The sequence below is a fragment of the Poecilia reticulata genome, chromosome 1 (assembly GCF_904066995.2).
Source record: "Poecilia reticulata chromosome 1, P_reticulata-male-v2, whole genome shotgun sequence".
Lineage (NCBI taxonomy): Eukaryota > Metazoa > Chordata > Actinopteri > Cyprinodontiformes > Poeciliidae > Poecilia > Poecilia reticulata.
Window position 1 is genome coordinate 26,038,703 of NC_088830.1, and position 17,315 is coordinate 26,056,017.

Here is a 17,315-nt window from a genome sequence, read left to right on the forward strand (position 1 = left end):
ATTAGCTGCAGCCTTACTTCTTCATCTGTGTTTAAATCAGATTGTGGACCCCCTGGCCCGAGGCAGAGCTTTCCGGTACCCAGACGAGATGGACAGTTTACCCAAAACGCCCCACACGGTCCACGGCGGCCCCTTCACGCCGGGGGTCACCTCTCTGAGCTCCTTCACCAGCCAGCGCTCCGGCTACAGCCGCCTGCCCAGGCGCAAGAGGGAGTCCGTCGCCCGCATGAGCATCCGAGCCGCATCCAACCTGCTGAGGGTGAGCCGCACTGCAAAAACACAACATCCTACCAACTGATTCTGGTCTAATTTCTAGTGCAAATAAATTATTACACTTGAAATTAGACAAACTTACTTAAGTGTAATATTTCACAAGATATAGATGCTTGCTTTAAGTAAATAATTCTTTAGTATTGATGAAAAAGTTCTGGTTCTGTTGGCATTTAAATGAACTATTTACATGGAAAAAATGTCTTGTTACAAGTTAAATAATAAATTTTAAAAAACCGTGAACAGTCTTTCATCATTCGTCTTTGTTTTCTTTGTTCTTGCTTGACTTCTAAACTCATTTTTCACATGACTTTACTTTTAAAATTGCATAATAAACAACTGGGAAAAATCAATTAATCATATTTCATTGAGCCAATAAATTTAAAGGAACTTGATCATTTTAATTTGCACACTAAAAAAAGAAAACAGGTGATCCAACTTATATTTTTAAAAAGTACATTTATTGCAAGTAATCAAATTTAGTTTATCCAAGTAAATACACGATTAAATAATAATTTGTTTACATGTAGCAAATTAACACATTTTTTAAAAAGTTGGCTTTTCATTCTCTTTTTTTTCAGTGCATAATTGTTTGTTTTCCTCCTTGCAAGCAGGAGAAACACTAGTTGTAACTTTGTACTTTTTCTTTTGCTTTGCCTTTTTTCTGTCTGAGCCTAATCAATAATATTTTTTAAAAGGTAATTGTGTTTACAGTAACGTCATAATCCTTTTTTTTTTATTATTGTTTCGATTATTTATTTTGGATGTTTTAAAATGTCTCCCAGTTCCAGAGTTAGGTGGTCTTTAGAAACTAAAGTTTGATTTTTTTTTTTCTTCTTTTGTGTGTGTTGTTTTGCCTTTAACATTATTTTACTTGAAAATGGTCTCAAAATGACAATATTATTATTTATCGCATTAATTTCTGGGTCAGTTTATCATCTAGAAAAGTTTGCACCAGCCCGTTGTGCATCATCCGACTCGTTTCGTGGCGTTTTTCCTCTTCAGGGTCGCAGCGGCTTGGCGGATTCGCACGGCACGCGCGGCTTCCCCAGGAGGAGCTTCATCCAGAACAACTGGATGGACGAGGACACTGTGGATTCAGCAGACACCACCTCCGCATCGCTTTTCTTCAGCAAGGTCAGCAGCGGCCGTCCCAAACACTCCGTTTGCCATCAGTTTCTGGAGTCGGCTTTGTAGCTTCTTGTCTGATCTTTTCTCGCCCTGCGGTCCAGGACGTGCAGGTTGATGCTGAGATGTACTCCATGGCGGACGACGTGTTTGAATCACCTCCCATGTCGGCCTCTCCCGCATCCACAAAGAAGTTCCCCAGCCTGTGAGTTAGCAGCCAAATCCAACGAAATCTAAACCAAACCTTCTCAGGCCGAGGACGACTTACCTGAAATTACCCCCGTAAAAACACAGCATCTTAATAGACACAAGCTGAAATTAAAATCTGAGTCTCACAGTCTTTGTTCCTCCTAAGAAGAAGGATGGGGCTGTTTTGTAAATGTGACATGCCTCAATAAAACCAATTTGTTTTGAGTTATTTACAGACTCTGAAAGTTTGGATTCTAAGCCTACAATATATTGCACAGACAACTTGACATGCTTCTTAAAGAAAGGAGGAATAATAATAAGTAAAAAGCATTTTTTTTTCTAAAAGAAATGTATCAAGTTACAAAAGTCACAAAAGTTCACCACAATACATAAAAAAATAAATAAAATTAAGAATCATATGACCAGTTCCTGCATATTTGATTATCTAGGAGCCAATACTTTTAAGGTAGTAGACATTATTAATATTATTTTTTTTTATTATTGTGATATATAACAAATATAGGTGTCAGAAATGGGTGTAAAGGAAAGACAATAACAGAGAGAAAGAAGAGAAATAGGAAAAGGGTCCAGTGTGGTACTTGGATATTTGTAGCGTTGTAGAAAATTATTATTATTTTTAAAGACTTGTACGTTTTTACACTGGCTGGTATTTTATTCCAATTGTGAGAAGCTTTCACTGAAAATGAGTTCTGGCGTCTAAATGCTGACGTAACCTGATTGAAAACAGATCAGAGAGGTGACAACTCAGTCACTTCCTTGAGCTAAAGGTTAGAGAGATGGATACAAATTACAGTACCGGTAATTTTTAAAGGTGGTTGCAGTTTAACGTGCAAAAAACATGCAGTTCCTTTTCGAAATTTTACACAAATAAAAGCCAAGTCCTTCAGTGTTTTAATCTGAGTATTTTCTCTGCCTGTTTGCAGTAAGGACGTCTCTGTGAAGACCCCCATCGCAGCGCCTGAAAAGGGTCTCCCGCCTCGCGGCCGCCGCATCGCTTCCCAGGTGAAGCATTTTGCGTTTGACAAAAAGAAGCGTGACTACGGCATGGGAGTGGTGGGCAAATGGTTGAACCGAAACTACCGACGCAGTCTTAGCAGCAATGTCCAGAAGCAGCTGGAGGATTTCCACAGCCACAGGTCAGAAGACCACGCAGAGTTACTGCAAACCAAATGATTATCTGCACACGAGAATCAGTTTACTGACACAAACTTAGACTGTTTTGTTAGCAATGCTAGTAAAATAAATTAGATTTTACTGCAGCAGCAGAATCTGATACTGGAAGGTAGAAACATTTTAAACAATTTGTTTAAAAAAACAACACAAATAAAGCTAAGGCCTTGGAAAAAGATGGATTTGTCTATTTGGTGCACCGTCTACTTCAGCTTCCTCAACATCTGATTCACTGGAAATGGTTAGAAAATAACCAATTCTTGTGTCACATCATAATTATACCCCAAAGAAACAAATAGTCAACAATTATAAGTTCCTAGAAGTTGTAATGTACTTAAATTAAATAAAATGTGTTTTATTTATTTTAGCTGCCGTAGATGTGCAACTGGTGTTTATTTTAAAACCGTTTTCTAAATCAGGATTTATTGTCTCATCAAACTAAATGTTTGATTTTTCAGTGTGAAATTATGGCACTATAATCATATATCTTTATTTAGGTATTTCTTTTTGCATATCTTCCAACTAATTAATCAACATTTTTAGAGCTTAGAGAGAGAAACCTAACTTGATAAAATCTGAATTTTGCAGAGATTATTAAATAACATTAGTTCTTTGCTGGTTTGTTGTAATTTCCTTCTGTAATGTGACATTTAAAATGACTGAAACTACAATTTTCACCATTTTAATCTCTTTCAGTTGCCTTTAAGTGATTTGAGACTTGCTGTCATGTATTTCCAGGCCCTACTTTACCTACTGGATAACATTTGTCCATGTTATTATCACTCTGCTGGCCTGCTGCACGTATGGTTTTGCCCCTGTGGGGTTTTCACAGCGCTCCAAAACTGAACTAGTGAGTGAATTTTCTTTTTCTCCAAACCACTGGGAGTAAGCTGTGCTTTAAAACGTTATTCAGTGCAATAAAAACCTTTATTCTGGCTAATTGTGGCACTCTGTCGCCCTCTACAGGTGCTGAAGAACAAAGGCATTTATGAAAGCGTGAAGTTTATCCAACAGGAGAACTTCTGGATCGGACCGAGCTCCGTGAGTCCGCTGCTTTACTGTGCATGGTTTTCACTCCACACCCAGGATGCATTTGATCTTTACAGTTATTAAAATACGAGCATCCGCTGCCTGAGATAACTTTCCTGTCCAGTGTGATGTAGTCACTGTTAAATGAGATATTTTTGTTCTAACGCAGGTTTCCACATGATCATTTCTCACCATGTTTTCCCTCAAAGCTGAGAAAACAATGTTAAAATAGTGGTTTGGTTTTGTCTCCTGAGTTCTGCATTTTTCTAATGTTCTGCTAAAAACTAGTGATGTTGCTAAGAATATTTGTTTATTGCTACAGCAGCTGGGGATGTTTTTTATTTTCACACAACTGGCAAATGCTACCCAAATCCTACTTTTCACGACAATCTGAAAGGCATAATTTCCATCTTTTCCTCCATAAAAATAATATCTGTTTGTGTTGCTTATAATGTTAATTAAATTGGATACACATCTGACTTTTTTCAAAGCATCTGCAGTCTGAACTTTTGTCATTGGGGTGAGAAATGCTTCATAAATCATTCTAACTGTAGACGTAAATTATAATTAATCAATTCTTATCAATTCTCCAAGAAAGATCATTGCTGTAGTAGTTGTGCTTTCCTTTTATTAGCTTTCTTTTTGTTATGATCTTGTGACGACACTATCGGCTCCCTCAGCTGAATAAATGTCGATATTGATCCATAATCGGCTTCATCCATTATTACTTTAGTAAACAGTTTGGTTCTGTGTGAAGTTTTTCTCCTGAACGCTTTGGGGATGCAAACCACTCACACAGAAATCTGATTGTGATTGCATTGAATTGAAAGTTATGAACAGCCACGCAAAAAAACAAAAATCTGATTTCAGCCAAACATCTGGATTTACTATGTAGACTCATACATAGTCTATGAGTCTACATAGTAAATCTCTGAGTTTCTTCATTTATTGAACTTTACGATGTTTCGTTTTGTCTTCCAGGACGATCTAATCCACCTGGGGGCAAAGTTCTCGCCCTGCATGCGGCAGGACAAACAGATAGTCCGGATGATCCAGAAAGACAAAGATCTGGAAAGGGAATCTGGATGTTGCATTCAGAATGATAACTCTGGATGCGTGCAGACGCTCAGGGCCGACTGCTCGGTATTTTATTCAACATTTTCCACACAGTTTCTCTGCTGTGATGCTCTGATCTGAAACACTGATTTACCTTCATCAAATTACCACATGTGGTAGATCAGGTGGTGCAACTAGCAGAAATTATTTTATTTCAGTTGGTAAATTACTGGACAGTTATAGTTTTAAGGTATTCTGTGTTACATATACAGATCTGGAAAAAAAATAAGAGACCACTTAGTATGATCAGTTTCTCTGATTTTACTTTTTATAGGTTTATGTTTGAGTAAAATGAACTTTGTTGTTTTTATTCTATGAACTACTGACAACATGTCTCTGAAACTCCGAGCAAAAATGTAGTATTTATTTGCAGAAAATGAGAAATGGTTGAAATAACAAAGAAGATGCAGTGCTTTCAGACCTCGAATAATGCAAAGAAAATAAGTTTATATTCATTTTGAAACAACAAAACTAATGTTTTAACTTAAGAAGAGTTCAGAAATCAGTATTTGGTGAAAAAAACAGGTTTTCAATGTGGTTCAGTTAATTTTTTATTTTTGTAAATTTTTTTTTTTACTCCAATAATAATCGCAAGTTGCAGCCAAATATATTTGAAGGAAATTAATTGCTCTAGATTTTATTTTGGGGTGTCAGAGTTAAAGATTCTAAATCCTAATGCAATATTTTTAGATTTTCTTGTACAAAATCTCAAAAGCAATATGAGCACCACGTTATGTTGCTCCGTCATGCAAGATAAAGCCAACAAATTGCACCAAAGTTGCTGTTTGTCACTTTCCACAGTGTGTAAATTTTTTAGAGTTTTATCCTGTGAAGAGTTGAAAACTCTGTAGTAGTTAAACGTTTGAATCATTTCATGCAGGAGACGCTGGCCACCTTCACGAAGCGGAATAATGGCACTACGGACCGGTCTTCTGGAGCCGTCTGCCATCAGGATCCCAGGTGAGGGCAGAAAATGTTTCCGCTGCGACTGACGTATAAAAACACGAAATGCTGGTTGACTGAAAATCTCATCTGTTGCGTTGATAAGATTGTGCGAGGAGCCGGCCTCGTCTTTTCCTCACGTATGGCCAGAGGACATCACCAGGTGGCCGGTGAGCAAACGCACCGATAGTTATGAAATGGCCTCACCCTGTTTAATTTAAAGTAAAGTTCTTTAAGGGTTTCAGAGGAAATATTAAACGTCTGATAATTTCCTTTGGCAGGTCTGCACCCATCCCAGAAAGTTCAACAGCACAGGCCTCAAACACATGGACTGCACCATTAAAGGTCGACCCTGCTGCATAAGCACTAAGGGCAGGTGGGAATTTTGGCTTGATTTCTGCTCTGACTGTGTTGTTCTTTCAGCAAATGGCCTTTTTTTAGGTCTGTGTGCTCCAGTTAATGACTAATTGATTACTAAGTTAGTTGACGATTATTTGAATAATCAATCAATCATGATTAATCGTTCAAAACTGCTCCAAAGTGATTTAAACCTTGTTTATTCTCAAATATCTGCACAGTCTTATAAAAATAATTAACAGCATTGACTCTTTACAAGTGGTTTCATCCATACATCCATTTATTTCCTTGCTTATCGTTTGTTAATTAAATAAAATCAAAACAGATCTCCAGTCTATGGTGGCCATTTTTAATGTGTGAAAATATACCAAACTGTGTTTTTTGTGCACCTCTACGTTTTGTCCGTCCCTGCTGTAGATGTGAGATCACAACCAGAGAGTACTGCACTTTCATGCATGGTTACTTCCATGAGGAGGCCACGCTCTGCTCACAGGTACTTTGTGTGTGTGTGTGTGTGTGTGTGTGTGTGTGTGTGTGTGTGTGTGTGTGTGTGTGTGTGTGTGTGTGTGTGTGTGTGTGTGTGTGTGTGCGTGTGTGTGTGTGTGTGTGTGTGTGTGGCCTGTTTCTCTGTGTGATAGTTTTGTTTCTGATCACTGCTCTGTCGCAGGTCCACTGTCTGGCTGATGTCTGCGGTTTGCTGCCCTTTCTGAATCCAGACGTTCCCGATCAGTTCTACCGGCTGTGGCTTTCCCTCTTCCTCCATGCTGGGTGCGAATCAAGCAGACCACCGACGACCTCTCGCAAAATAAAACGACTTGTTTGATTTATGGAAGCTAAACCGGGACATACTATGCAAAATTCACATTTTGAATGTCTGTTATACTTCCTTTTGTGAATCTATTGCTTCTAAAAACAACCCAAAAAAAAAAAAAACACCACCACCCATCTGGTTTTTGGCAATAAGTTAACGATTTTTGGTGACTGAAAAATGAGCTCCAGAAAAAACCTCCAGAATGTAAAGTCATAAATCATCAGTGCACTGTTACCTAGCAACCATAACAAATTCCAGCCCGTTACTTAGCAACCAAAGTGGGGCTCCACCATGTTTCTTCAGCTGGTTTTACCGCTGTATGCGCTGTACAATGGCTGTTGTTCACTTTCCATCCAGAAACTACTTGCTGCATTCTTGTTGGTTGTGCAGGAGGCTCCACTTGTGCTTTTCAAAGATGTATAGTTGCATATGTGCGCATTTATTTGCAGCCATTTTCACATGCGAGTGTAAACGTTGAGTTGGAGGCGTGGTCAGCATCAGCTAATTGAATTTAAAGTGACAAGAGGCTCAAAATAGGCAGAACTGATCAGACTAAAATCTCATTAGCTGGAACATGTTTTGTAAAACCCATGAAGTGATCCTAATCTGTTAAAGGAAGCATAATATGTCACCTTTTAAAGAACCTTTTGAATTTAGAATGAATCGTCTCACCTTATCATGTGTTTTACAAACAAGACGAGACTTTTGAGTCATTTCCTACAGATAATCCTTCTACTTAAATATTGAGGATATTTCTGGACTCTGGCCGAATTAAAGAGGTGAGCAGTTCACTCACATGAGCTCCATAATACTCAGAGCACAAGGGAAATCCCTCACGTTCACGTTTACCCATTTTAATTTGAACAAACGGAGCAAAAGAGCTTAGTGATTTGAGTGATTTGAGCAAGCACAGCACACTTTCTTTCTAACAGATTCCTCTGTGTGTGTGTATGTGTGTGTTCAGGCTCTTTCACTGTGTCGTGTCCGTGGTGTTCCAGATGACTGTACTCAGAGACCTGGAGAAGCTGGCAGGTTGGGCCCGCATCTCCATCATCTACATCTTCAGTGGCATCACCGGAAACCTGGCCTCTGCCTTGTTCCTCCCCTACAGAGCCGAGGTGAGCCCTCCGTGTGAATTCATGTGGTCACACAAACCTGACGGTAAAAACGCATCAGCAGCTGCGTTTCCATTACAAACGTGTGCAAAACTTTGTTGATGTTCCACTAATGTTGCATAAACACAATTATTGTGGCGTTTTTAATGAATAAGAAACGCAATTAAAATCAAGTGTGAATAAGTTTGTTCACATGATAATTAGTTAAAAAACATGCAGCGCCATCAGTCTCCCACTACTTCCCGTCAGCTTCTTCTTCATGGCTTGCCGCAGTGGCAGCATTCGGCTGCTGGTCATGTGACTTGTGTGATGCATAAAAAGTGTTTCCTTTGCAAAATAAACCAATTTTGTTGAAACCATCTCATCCTAGCGGCAAAATGTAAAAAAAAGAAAATCCGATCAATTGTAATTGAACTTCCTGTTTCACGATGTCTCTTGAAGAATTCAAATTGAAGAAATTTGACGTTAAACAGTCACATTTGCTCCTTTCCTTATGTTTTTTGCAATATCACTTTGAGATATTCTGAGAGATTTGCTTGTGCTGTTTGGTGTCAAAAGGTTTGTTAGTTACGTCCTGTAATCACTTGGATTAACTCATTACGACGTTCATGATGAAACTACATGAGATTTCCCCTTTCAGAGTGTCTGGTCAGGTGAGCTGAAGGAAAGGAGAAGCCGTTCTGCTGGTTCACAAGATTAAAACGTGAGAGAAAGTGTCACAGACTCAGCCATGGCTACGTCTCTGGATAAGTAGATTTCCTCATTAGTGATACCAGTTATTGTCCCGTAAAAGGGGAAAAACATAAAATATTAATAAAATTGGCATGTAGAGAAATTACGGGGTTTTTACCCACATGTGAGGTTGGAAAGCCCACTTTTCTTATTAAGAGATTAGCCTAATGCCTTTGTGTGAGCTAACAAAGGCCACTGCCTCAGTGCTTGGTGAATGGGATTACTTTTTCAGTTTAAATAAAAACAATTGTAGCAAAGTCCGGCCTTGTCTGGGCTCCATCAGCGCCACACGTGTCGATGAAGAAGAAGTTAATCCTGAGACTTGTTCTCTCTCTGATGCTGTTCAACTTAAACATGGCTTAAATTAAAAACAATAACATGTCATTTTATCGATTCTGTAAGATGGTGCCGTGTGACATTCAGTGACACGAGAGCCGGAAACCTTGGCACCCAACTCTCCTCATCCCTGACCGTCCCGCAGCAGGTCTTTAAATACCAGCAGCGACCCGCGGAAGCACATGCAACACACGACACATGCCGGTCAATCCACTTAAAGAGGCGCTTTAAGTGGATTATACTGTCAGCGTTAAGTCATGGAGCCTTATCGAAAAATAACGCAAACAGCAACACTTAGGTTGGAAGGAGAGAGAGTTTAGATTTGTCAAGGATAGGAACTTGAAATGGATTGTAACATTGCTCCGTTCTTGTTTTAAACTAGAGATAGAGAAGCATCTATGCCAGTTATCTGTGTTTTAATTATTACAGTAAATAATGCTAAACTGAATGCCCTCCGTTACTACTTTGTGACTTTTTCACCCCAAAACTATCAAACTTTTGCCACTTATATATGTGGAGCTAATTCAGACACATATCCGATCGTTTTCGGTGTCAGCAGTCTGAACGGTCATGACACCGACCACTTTTACATCATCGATGTGAGAAATGCGTCACAATTCTGCATCAGCAGAAACCAAATGCGTTAAATCAGAATGTAAATAATGGTGGAAAATTATAATGTTGAAAAATCTAAACGTATAGAGCATCACATCACACTGTAAAACATTTGAGTTGTATTTTGTTGTTTTCCGTCTTCTACTCTTTAAGTCAAATAAATTTAAAGTTTTAGATTTTGAACCTAAATGTGAGTTTGTGAAAGATCTTGAATTAATAAAAATTAACACAACCTACCAGTAAGTTGTTAATTTTTATTAATTACAGCAGTAAGTTATGTTAATTTTTCTTAATTTAATACATTAATAAAAATTAACACAACTTACAGCAGTAAGTTCCTGACAAGCTTTAAGTTCAAAGGTTGAACTCCAGTCTTGATTCTTGAGCATTTTTGACCAGCAAAATACAAGTATTAGCAGTAGCTTTATTATAGTTTTTCATAGTTTATGTATTAAATTATGAGGGTCCCTGTGATTCTGGTGCCTTAATCCCTTAATTTTTTTGGTAATGTAGAATTTTTTAAAATTAAACTACAATAAAAAACGTTAAAGAAATAAGGATGTAGGATTTCCTTTTTTTAAATAATGCAATAATCGAGGTATTTTAGGTGCACAACTCTTTATTGCTGCATAATTCCTTGACTCCTACTGCAGAAAGTCATAAAAGTAGTTTTATTTTTGTGTAAATAACTGATGCTTAAGCTCTTTTAATTCCCAGAGTTTATTAATGACATTTAAAACATGGATGCATGCATTTGGAAAATGGCCAATTTTGCGCCTAATCCTGCTTCTGTTTACCAAAGCGAGTTCTTATTCAGTCAGTGTTCCAGTTTGATGTGTAGTGAAAACACGTTGAGCAACGCTGTGTGGAAACAGTCGCCCGGAAGTGGAGATTATAGTTGTTGTCTCTGGCCAGGAGGAATTAGAAAGAGGACGTTCTGTTCACCTGGTTGGTTAGTTATTCTCTGCAGCGCCTCGACTCGGCTCCAGAAACAGGATTCATCCTCAAAAGTGGCAACAAATGAAAGTCTGGTCAACAATCTGAGCAAATTTTGACTTTTGTTCAAAATTTGGGTTGGGTTGAACTGCATCTTTTACTCCGAAACCTGTTTTTTGGCGTCTGGTAAATGAGCCGCTTCAAAAACCTCCTGATTGTTTAGTCACATTCAACAGGCACTGTTACCTAGCAACCCCAGCGGAACTCTGCCCATTACCTAGCAACCCAGGCTGAGATCCAGCACGTTTGGTCAGCTGGTTTTTACTGCTGTATGCGCTGTACAATGGCTGCTGTAAAAGGACAACTGTTTTGTTGTTGGCTTCCCATCCAGAAACCACTTGCTGCATATTCGTTGGTTGTGCAGGAGGCTCTAGTAATGCTTTTCAAAGATGTACAACAACTTTTTGCAGCCATTTTTATCTGCTAGTGTAAATGCAGAGTTTGGTGGCGTGGCCAGCAGCTGCTTATTTGGATTTAAAGTGGCAGGACGCCCTAAAACAGCTAATAGCTATAACTGACCAGACTAAAATCTCATTATTTAAGAATAATTTTGTGCGGAAAATATGACGAAGATGTTTTGTAAAGCCCATCAATCTATCCTAACCGGTTAAGTCACCTTCAATCATGTAACCTGTGTGAAGATGCACTTCACACCAACTCAGCTTTTTGGATATCTTTGTGGAATAACATTAAAAGGTGAATCAGTTCAACTCAGTTTATTTGCAGAGCGTCAATTCACAGCTAACGTCGTCTTTAAGCACCTAAAAAAAATAAGAATTTCAATTCAATCACACACACATTCCAATTAATTCTAGTTATTAAACAGGTCATTAGTCTCAGCTTATTATCCAGATCGGTTTAAAAAGTTTTTATCCAAGACTTGCAGAAATCTCACATTGACATTAAAGCAAAAAATATATAATTTCCTCCCAAGCATAAAAATATCCTGTGAAGTGATTGTTAGTTTAAGGAAAATTAAGTTTCAGCCTAAACTTAACTCTGAAGCAGTAGCTTAGCTAGCATTTTATCAACAGTGACTCCATTCCGGCCGCTGACTGTGAATGACCTTTGCCCTCTGTGAGTGGATCATGTCTTTCCATGTGTCTGCGACGTGTGGGTGGAGTGCCGCGTCCTTTTTTAGGCTGCTGGTGTTTAATGTGTTCACAGATCACCCGTCTGATTAGCCAGCTGACCAGGCCAAACTGAGCGCTGACGTCACGTTAATCTGCTCACCGTTCCTGCCTGACCCATTCTGCAGCTCCATCCCAGAACTGTATCTATAACTGAGGCACACTCTGCAGTGTTGCAAAGCGAACTACGATCAGTATCATTTTTAAGATGCATTTATTTCATAAGTATGTCGCTTTTCTTGATCAGAAAAGAAAAGAGTCTTTGGAAACAGTTCCTGTTTGACTGCTGCAACTAATTTTCAGGAAAAGAAAAGAATGACGTATTTTTTTTTTATTTTTTTTTACAGATAATACCTGATTCTAGCGACTTTTCTCCAAGTTCAGTTTGCTTAATGAACTTAAGATACTGTCTTAAGAAGTTAAATAAAAAAGTAAGAAGCTCTGATTCAGCTTAACTTGTGGATTATTTCTTTAACTCGGGTCTCACAGCCGTACAGCTGCAGGTGCCACTGATGCTCTGTGTGGTTTTACCCAGAAAAAAAAAAAAAAATTTCCACCAGTTAAAGCATGTTGAGCTAAAACTGGACTGAACTTTTCGTTATTTCTCTCTCCGTACAGGTGGGTCCAGCAGGCTCCCAGTTTGGACTCCTTGCCTGCCTCTTCGTCGAGCTTTTCCAAGGCTGGCAGATGCTGGAAAAGCCGTGGAACGCCTTCCTCAAGCTCCTGGGCGTCGTGCTCTTCCTCTTCCTGTGTGGCCTCCTGCCGTGGATCGACAACATCGCCCACATCTTCGGCTTCATAGGGGGCCTGCTGCTCTCCTTCGCCATCCTGCCCTACGTCACCTTCGGCACCTTCGACAAATACCGCAAGCGGATCCTGATCGTTGTGTCGCTGGTTTTCTACGTCGGGCTCTTCTCCTCCCTCGTGGTTTGGTTTTACGTTTACCCCATCAACCTCCACTGGCTGGAGCATCTCACCTGCCTCCCCTTCACAAGCAAGTTTTGTGAAAAGTATGACATAGACCACAATATCAACGACGTGGAGCACTAATCTTCGGGCCTTCTCTCTGCTTTGAGGTAGTTTGCTTCCAGGTCTTCTGTTTTGTTTTTGTTTTATGACAATCAAAGAGTTTTTATCTGAAAACTGGAAGCTTCCCCTCTCGCCAATCTGCTGACTCTCTTCGAACTCACTCCAGTCCTCAGGCAGGTTTGACATGATCCGATCCGGGTTTTTCATTTGTTCTCAAGCAAATAGCTCATCAGAATCAAGAAAATACAGTTTGATGGAGGTTTGAGCCAACAGAGAAGATGGGAGCGTCTCCAGTCTGCAACTACCGTCCCTTTAAGTCTCCTTAGAGGAATATTAAATTCATCAGGTTTCAACACTACAGAAGCAGTCAGTGGTTCTGCTTTTCCTCTTATAAAGTAAAACAATTTTTTTTAAAGATTTCTTTTTGCTCATTGTATGAATGCAGAATGGAGAATGCTCCGATGGCGTCCAGGGGTAAAGGGCTAGTTCACTTTTTTTTGGGAGGATTTCTGCATTTCTTTTTGAAACTCATTTTAGCTTTAAACCATATGAAGATCAAAGCGTCAGTAGTGTCAGAATGCATTGATAAAACAACCCAACAAACTTAAAATATTAATAAAAATCTGTCTCTGTATTCAATTAGTACTTCTTTGAGTTAAATAACGTTGAACGCCTTTTCACATGCATGTAATTTGATAATATACAGATAAAAACATCTTTGATTTGATTGATGAAGTCGGCCACCGATCATTATCGGCCGACTTCCTTGAAAAAGTGTATGATTGGTGATCGCCGATCACGGTTTCTTGTTGCCGATCACCTGTATCCAGTGGCGCAACTACACATTATTCAGGTGGATGCGAAAACATAAATCGGCGCCCCCACTCCCCCCCCGAGGCGACGATACGTGAAGGGTAAAACTCGCTTCATTTACCTCGTTATGTGTGCGAGGTGAAGGAGCGTAAGGCGCGCTGAAGTGTTTGGGAAAACATCATCGGCGCGCCGCCCCCTCCAGGCGGGGTTTTGGCGCCCCCTCTGGTGTTGCGCCCCTATGCGTTGCATGCACTGCATACCCACTTTTTGTGCCACTGCCTGTATCTCATTCGCAGCCTGAAGCTGTCTCATCTGCCCTTCACACTGCGCAAGCAGTAAATGGACAGATCGATCGATCGATCTCTATCTATCTAACGAAGTGAACCAGCATTAATCAGCTAGCCAATAAGAAACAACCAATCAGAACCAGCATTAATCAGCTAGCCATGCTACCAGGAAGGATTGTTTATTTTGATGCTGCCTGCATTTGACTTTGAGTGAATGTTTCCTTTTTTACTTGACATTATTTGATAAAGGCAGATTTATTTGACTCCTGTATAATTGATGGCACTGAGAGCCTTACTATTAAATATTATTTTACTGATTGCAGGAGTTTCAGTTATCCTTTTGACTGAGCAGCTTCTGTATTGTGCCTGCAAGTATTTTGCATGTTTTATGCCTAAATTAGGTGAATTTATTGCTAGATAATTTTTTTATTTTTGTCAGATCACATAGTGGCATTTATACCTAAAGCAAAAACTAAACAATCAATTCAGGTGATCGGCAAAGATCGGTGATCGGCAGAGATCGGCCTCATTGGTGATCGTTATTGGAATCGGCAGCGGAAAACCTGGTTGGAGCATCCCTAAGTTGTATTTAAGCACACAACTATTGGAGGTTCTTTCTACATGTCTAAAAAATTTATGCTGGGCCAGATTTGGTACATAAATGTATCCATCTTGTTTTTTTTTACATGTATTGGGGGATCCTTGAACCCTTTATTAAATTGCTCTTATTGTTTCAAAAAGGGTAAATTTACAGGTTTTCACCTGTAAATAAGGTGAAAATTTACAGGTTTTCACCTGTAAATTTTTCGTATACCACCTAAAAAGCGGTTCTCTTCTCTGCAAGAGTATTCAAACTCCTCCACCAACAGCCTTTTATTCCACCATCCAACACTACGTAGCATTTAATTCAGAACAAGGGGGAAAATGTGTAGTTTTAATATTGTTTATAAGCATCCAAGAAGCATGTCATGGAGTTGTTTTTAGATCCCTTTATTCTATGCCCACAAATAAAAAGCCATTTTTCTGCAGAGTTCATTTAATTAAAAGGGGAAGTATTCTTTTTTGTTGTTGTTTTTTTTACTTTATATCATGTCATAATGTTACCGACCAGGAGAAAAGTACCTGTAGGGTTTCTTTGATTTGTTTTTTCCTTTAATCTCCTGGCAGCCATTCAGGGGTGATTAAAACTGGAGAAACTCTGAAATAGCCCCTTTCCCACCTGCTGGATCTGAAAAAGCTCACTTATTGAATGCAGACTTCATCATCGTAAACCTTCCTAACGGTATGCTCCATGTATTACTCTAAATATGCAGCTGGAATAGTTGGTCTGAAACCTCTTCCTGCCTTAAACCAACAGAGACGCCTCACTAACCGTGGATTTATTCATCTTAAAGGCAAACTGTGGCTCCCTTACCAAAGTGACTTCACCTGCTGCTTTTTCATGCTGCCACTAACATTTTGGCCCCATAAAATGTCCACAAACGCCTCTGGTTATATTTATTTCAGGATTAAACTCTGCATAGCTTTTCTTTTTTGTCTAATCAAAGTATTTTTTGAGGTAAGATGGTTGGTCTGTTTCGCCTTCTTTACACTCCAAAACACAAAGTTTTACCAAGTAATTTTAGTCTGGTTTATAGTACAAATATTTTAGCACACTTGAAAATACAAAATTAACACCAATATTGTGATATTTTGTGGTAACGCTAAAAATTACTGTTTTTTTTTCTTCTTCAGGTAACTGTACGGCTCTGAGTGCATGGCAAATCATTAATATCACCAATATACTCTTAAAAAATCCTATTTTAAATAGTCTTTAGGACGCCACTTAATGAAGTGTGATTTAAACTGCACATAGTAACTTTTTAAATCATATTTTCAAATTTACTAATATTTATTGGTGCTCTTGTAAAAATTATTTCCAATAAGTGTCAGTTTTGTTTTATTTTTAACATCATTAATTAAAATCAATAGGCAATAAATCAAATTTTCCCTTATAAATTATAAACGATACAGTAAATTCCCAATATGAGTTTTTCGAGTTTTAATGAAAAATTACCTATAAGTGAAGTAATCTGCCACCACAGCTAGATATTTTAACTCATAATATTCCCATATTGTGAGTTTCATCAATATTGAGGAATTATTTCTAACTAAAAAGTTACTTGTAAGTTAGTTCTGTCTCATTTCAAGTGTACTAAGATATTTTCCCTGAAGCTGGACTAAAGATCCTTGGTGGTATTCAGTGTTTTTCCGTCCCAGCTTCTTGCCCTGATCGATCAATGTTGCTGTTTTATCGGCTCCCTGACAATGTGAGCAAGGTCTGGGTAAAAACCCTGACAAGTGAAACATTTCTAACAGCATCTGACTGTATTTTAAGTATTTGGCTAAAAAGTGTCGGCCTGCAGCTGCTTGAAAAGCTGCAGTAATGTTGAGGAGGATTATGTGGGTTTTGTTAATTACAGTAGTCGGTGAGACTGGGTCACTGATCAGCTGGTATTTATGAGAAAACGAGTCATAAACCTGGTTAAATAGAATTTTTTTTGTTGTTTAGGAAGCCTCCTTACTGTGCCTTTGGATATTTGAGCATGTCAACCATGATGAATGCAAGCTGCACTTCCTCTGCTGTTTTATGTCAGGACCAAATCATTTACTGTTTTTTTTTTTCTATTTATTTGAGGGGGAAAAGGGAATGTTTCGATTAAACCTAAGGTGATGGCCTTGACACTGTTCTGTTTTGCTTCACTTTTGATAAATCTGTAAGAAATGTTCATTTTAAAGAAGCCATGTTAAAATAAACAACACTTAGATATACTTGACTCTGTTTTTTTTCTTATAACCTCTTCACTATCTATTATGGCTGAAATAATCCAATTAATCATGATAAACTGATTGAAATAATTGCCAATTTAATCAGTTAACTAAAAAAATATTTTTAAAAATCTGGTACCTTTTGCTATTCAGTTACTTAGTTAATCAAAAAATACAATCAGCCTTACACTGTATAGATAAGTTTTCCAATTTTTGCAGTCAGAATAATCAATAATTACTAAAATAATTTCTCATTTACCATATCAATATAATCCAAACCTTTTACTGAAAATCAGCTTTCGTGGAGATTCAGAACTGCTCAGATCTTACTATTTAAATCCACATTGTTGTGAAAAATATTCCTCTTTTGCAGATGTCTTCTAATTTTGCTACATCTACATGTTTCACAATATCAAACTAA

At 38.5% G+C, this 17,315-nt stretch overlaps 1 protein-coding gene across 5 annotated transcripts in view; it reads left to right on the top strand.

The window, feature by feature from the left end:
* LOC103469703 (inactive rhomboid protein 2) overlaps positions 1-16,897 on the top strand; it is a 54,481-nt gene extending 37,584 nt beyond the window's left edge. For 3 of the 5 annotated variants that reach the window (XM_017304256.2, XM_081610203.1, XM_081610208.1), the window contains exons 5-18: positions 41-259; positions 1,276-1,407; positions 1,503-1,603; positions 2,532-2,744; positions 3,517-3,628; positions 3,745-3,819; positions 4,789-4,950; positions 5,804-5,883; positions 5,972-6,035; positions 6,147-6,241; positions 6,640-6,715; positions 6,890-6,990; positions 7,998-8,151; positions 12,576-16,897. In XM_017304256.2, the coding sequence (XP_017159745.1) occupies positions 41-259; positions 1,276-1,407; positions 1,503-1,603; positions 2,532-2,744; positions 3,517-3,628; positions 3,745-3,819; positions 4,789-4,950; positions 5,804-5,883; positions 5,972-6,035; positions 6,147-6,241; positions 6,640-6,715; positions 6,890-6,990; positions 7,998-8,151; positions 12,576-13,007 (2,016 nt within the window). In that variant the 3' untranslated portion in view covers positions 13,008-16,897. The remainder of the gene's footprint in view (positions 1-40; positions 260-1,275; positions 1,408-1,502; positions 1,604-2,531; positions 2,745-3,516; positions 3,629-3,744; positions 3,820-4,788; positions 4,951-5,803; positions 5,884-5,971; positions 6,036-6,146; positions 6,242-6,639; positions 6,716-6,889; positions 6,991-7,997; positions 8,152-12,575) is intronic. The other 2 variants (XR_014088699.1, XM_017304297.2) reach the window with 2 other exon arrangements.
* Positions 16,898-17,315: the final 418 nt, after the last annotated feature.